We start from the raw sequence: 4,734 nt of genomic DNA on the forward strand, positions 1-4,734 counted from the left end.
ATTTTGTTTTTGGTGTATTTTGTTTTGTTTTTAGTGCATATTGTTTTGTTTTAGTGTATTTTGTTTGGAAGTCGGTTTTGTTTTTTTATTATACATTATGTTTTTAGACATTATAATTGTAATAGCGTAATTAATCTCTAAACTCTGACCAATAACTCCCGCCAGTATGGCGCGCTATTTCTAAACGTCTTAATGACATTGACAGATGTTATAGGGAAGGGACGTGTATACCGATAATCTAGTGTTGTCCCATTCCCGAGCGTGATACCGATTTTCTTCTTAACAATGGAAGGTTTTATAAAATCCTAGTAAAGAAATTCATTCAGCGAGTGTTAAAGTACAATCTTATTAGGGTAATATTTACCTGTTCACAGGAATGCTTGTGTTTCTGCGTGGTAGGTTGACACTCGGGCACGGCCTTCTCGGAGCAACCCCCCTTGTGTGCATTACATGTCTGCCCGTTTGAACATACTTGAAGAGGAACCTGAAATAGTACAAATATTACAATAGTACACAACTTTATCAAAATTATCACCTCGCTATGCTATGACGTGGACAGCTGTAATGCCAGGGTAACCGCAGATACGATGCCTCTTTTAAAGGGAGAATTACGCCCTTTTCTTGAACGCCCCTTAAACATAACAGTTTGGAAATACCGCTGAGGATAGAGTATACAACAAAGCGTCAGTAAAAAGTTACGCGAAATCCTGGTTGTGGAATACAAACAAAAACGAATACTTTGTAACATGGTTTTGTTGTTGAAATAAACAACCTTATACAGGGTGTGTGGGAAACCGACTTGTAATCTGTAGTAGTCAATTGTACACATCTTTCCCGAACAACCTGTAGAAACAACCTTTGCGTAAAATCTCTAACCTTTAAGTAGCCATATGGGAGAGGTACACATGTGACTGCATGTGTGCAGTTCTGGCAAGCCATGCCGGGCTCCGCGCATATGCCTTCTACGTCCAGTTCGCCGTCGCCAAGCGACCGGCCTAAAGGCACGCCAGCCATGCGATTACCAGATAACACTCCGCCCACATCGATTGATGTTGTCAACTAGAACATACAAACTTAATTAACATTTTACACCGACTTCCCAAAAGAAGTGGAGAGAAAGTAATAATTGTACAACAGGCATAATAGCTACATTAAGGGAGGTCTAATTACTTTATGTTTTTTTTTTTTACTTTTTAGTGTATTTTGGGAATACTTTGTCTTTCGTGTATTTTGTTTGGAAGTTGGTTTTGCTTTTTTTTTTCGATATTTTATTTTTTTGACAGATGTTCCTTTGTGGACAAACAGGGGATTTTTTACCGTACTAAATGTCCCTAGGTCAATGCCTAACATAGAGTGAGCAATTCATTTTGAGTCATAAAAGTTTCTACGAGGAAAGAATATCAGTTTAAAAGTCTTTGAAGTGTGTTATTTGTTTTCGTAATGGTCTGTTTATGTTTTCATTATCAAATCATTGGCGGGCATTAAACTTTGGCTCTAATTTTTAATTATTGTTTTTTTTACAATATACGGTGGCAAACGAACAAGCGGCCACCTAAATCCACCAAAATGGAAAGCGACCGCTGCCCATAGACATCCGCAATTGCAGATGCGTTGCCTACCCATAATTGACGAAGGAGGAAACGCACATGAAGAGGACATTTCCTCTTCCTAGGCGTCTCCTCCACCGTCAAATTCACTTTTCCTTCTCATTCTTTCCTCTTAAGAAAAGGGTGGAAAGGGAAAGGGAAAGGGACTGAAATTAGGACTCCGGGTATCCTGTATTCGGGTTTTGTCAGGATTTAAGAATTCTTAACCTTAAATTTTCTTTAAATATGTTATACGCATTCCCTTGTAAGGGAATCTTGCTATAGCAAGAGAGTAAAGGAAATTGAGTACTAAAGACCTATTTTAATTTTTTTTGTAACAATAGAGTATAAAAAGTATATTTTTTCTTAGTGTTTTATTTTATTTATTTAATGAAAATCGTAAATATATACACTTAGTCGTGGTATCTAATTATGATTTTTAAAAACGTTGTGTTGAAACTTACTTTTTTCTGTGCTACAAAAAAAAAAACATTTAAAACAAAACTTACAATACTATTGCAGCAGAGAATTGACAACAGAAGTAACTTTAACCACATTTTGTTCACAAAATAGTTAAGTTTAAATGTTTCTAACTGAATTCTAAGTTGTGGAAACTCACGTCTTGATGGTCTCACTTAAATTACTTAAATACGTAAATTTGGGAGGTCAGCTCTGTAACCCTTTTATCTAGCTGCGATAATTTCGAGGTCCGACTGTCCCAATTATTATTAAAAAAAATAATCTTATTCATAACAATCAAACATTATTTTTTGCGTTATATTCTATACTGTTGGTTGACAGTTATTTAACTCTCTGAGTTCTTTAATGATCACTTAAATTATAGTAAACAAGCGAATTCCACTACATTTCTTAACATAAAGCGCTGTTTAATTTACTATGAAAAGCAGTAGAGTAGTTTTACTAAATCTACGCTAAGGGACTTCCTTAGGGGTTTTAACTATACAGTAGTTAGTGGGATACTAATATTCAACATGATGTGACTTTACGTAAGACAATTTCCATGTGAATTTTCACTAAAAGCTTGGGTCTTTTAGTCGGGATGTTAGTGGCCCAAAGCATCTTTCGTGTTGCTATAAAGGAGAAAGCGTCCGTTTCAACATATAAAGGATAATCTCAGGGGACTAAATCTTATGTAAGTTACTGAATTTCAGAATATTCCTAGAAGGATTCCACTTTCTTAATTGCTTAGTTAAAGATGGTATTGAATTTTTCATTTAAGATATAAAACTGTTTAAGGCAGAGCACATTTAAGTATTTAAATATCTTTATCATTACTTTAAGTTGAAGTTGGTAATAGCAAAACGCCTATTGTAATATAATAGCCAAAGTAATTTTTATATAAAAAGTTTAATAAATTATTTAGGCGCTCGATAATACTTGCTTAACATACATAAAATGTGAAATTGTAAATGAGTCGTAAAGATTATACGATATACTCTTTAAAGTTTTTACATTTTCTCGTTGTATGATAAAAATAAAACGTCAAAAAATATTAACTCTGAACCGTATTATATTTTCGATGTACGAATAAAGCTCAAATAAATAATCGAATGATTTTCATCAAATTGTTTGTATAATTTACATACAGATACGGCTCTTTGTTTGTTTTTCATTGTATCTAAAATATTAGCATTTTCTTAAAAAACAACAGCCATAACTGATTGATGAATTTATAACCTCAATAACAGGGTTAACATTTTATTCAATCTTTATCGTAAACATTGAAATGAATGTTTTTGTCAGAAAGGATTAATAAAAATTGTGTTATGATTTTAATTAATGTATAGCACTAGCAACCTTAAAGCTATTACGGTGAGGTAAGTTCTAGATGTCGTGAGAAAGAATTGCTTATTTTACATTTAAATTGAACTCTATCTTAGTATTTTTAAGATACACAATTACCTCTAGTCTCGTATACTTCATGTCTACAGAAGAGTCTCCTATTAACATAGGACATGAATTATCTATGAATCTATTAAGGATATTGCGATTGCTGTGAATTAAAATTGTTTATTACGGTAAGTATTTTTTTCTAGATAAAATAAATATTATCCTTAAAATGATAGCGAAATAAGAAAGAGGAGTTTACTAACGCTTCTGTATCGCAACATATTTGCCGCGTTATTTATACTTATTTCACGAGCCTTTGATTCCGAAGATGTGTTGCGTATGACGGATGGTTTGATGTGACATGTCCAAGGTATAGGTGATGGCGGAAAAAATGTTTAGTAGAATCTTACTAATCTTACTAAAAAAAACAATTGAATGTCAACAATAATTTATTGGATTTCCATCATTTAATCTAACAACCGATAATTAAAACGGATCAATCCACATTAATAATTATCTAAGGTGATATTGGAAATGATTTTTTATGGTATTTACATTTGTTATTTTAATTAATAACAAATGATAAGATTAAAGTATTCTATCCAACTATTGGCATAACACAATAGTCAATATTATGAAATTGAATACAATTTTAATAACTCCGTACTCAACATTTTTCAAGATTATTCACATAACTTTTGTAACGCCGTCTGTGCCTTGGACCACAGAATAACAGAGAGTTTCCCATTTATTAGATCTGTCGTCACTCTTTGACTTTTTCACAGGTGTTTCTCCTGCAAATGTTATTTCATTTTATATTCCACACACAAAGCTCAGTACCAAATAGATTTTATCACAGCACAATATCAAGATAATGTTTTTTATAGCTATATTAGCTGTTCCCATGCGGCTTCATCCGCGTGAAATTATAAAAACTTTATTTTATTATTTATATTTGTCAATTTCAATTGCAAATGTCAAAATTCAAATGTAAAAATGACAACGAAGTCTTGATTTATTAATGTTGGCAGCTTGTAGTTTATGGTCTCTTTCCCACTTGAAGGATTTTTTCAAATTTATTTACCCGCGTTTAAATATATACCCAAAGGCGAGTCGTAAGTGTCCGGCTTTTATTGAAGAAAGATTTATTTAAAAATGTGCAGTGATTGCGTCAGCAGACAGCAAACACACACTACATGTCAATGTAGTGTGTGTTTACGCTTTATTATTTTAGTATGGATTACATTATCAGAGGTATTAGGTAAAAGAAGCCTTACTACGTTCAGTTGAGCTTGCT

At 32.9% G+C, this 4,734-nt stretch overlaps 1 protein-coding gene across 1 annotated transcript in view; it reads right to left on the reverse strand.

The window, feature by feature from the left end:
- Window positions 1-2,244, reverse strand: part of LOC106107073 — a 7,711-nt gene extending 5,467 nt beyond the window's left edge. The window contains exons 1-3 of the mRNA XM_013287775.1: window positions 2,096-2,244; window positions 877-1,059; window positions 365-484 (exon numbers count right to left, since the gene is read on the reverse strand). Coding sequence (XP_013143229.1) covers window positions 365-484; window positions 877-1,059; window positions 2,096-2,143 — 351 coding nt within the window. The 5' untranslated portion in view covers window positions 2,144-2,244. The remainder of the gene's footprint in view (window positions 1-364; window positions 485-876; window positions 1,060-2,095) is intronic.
- Window positions 2,245-4,734: the final 2,490 nt, after the last annotated feature.

Source organism: Papilio polytes, unplaced genomic scaffold (genome assembly GCF_000836215.1).
Source record: "Papilio polytes unplaced genomic scaffold, Ppol_1.0 DF822067.1, whole genome shotgun sequence".
NCBI lineage: Eukaryota > Metazoa > Arthropoda > Insecta > Lepidoptera > Papilionidae > Papilio > Papilio polytes.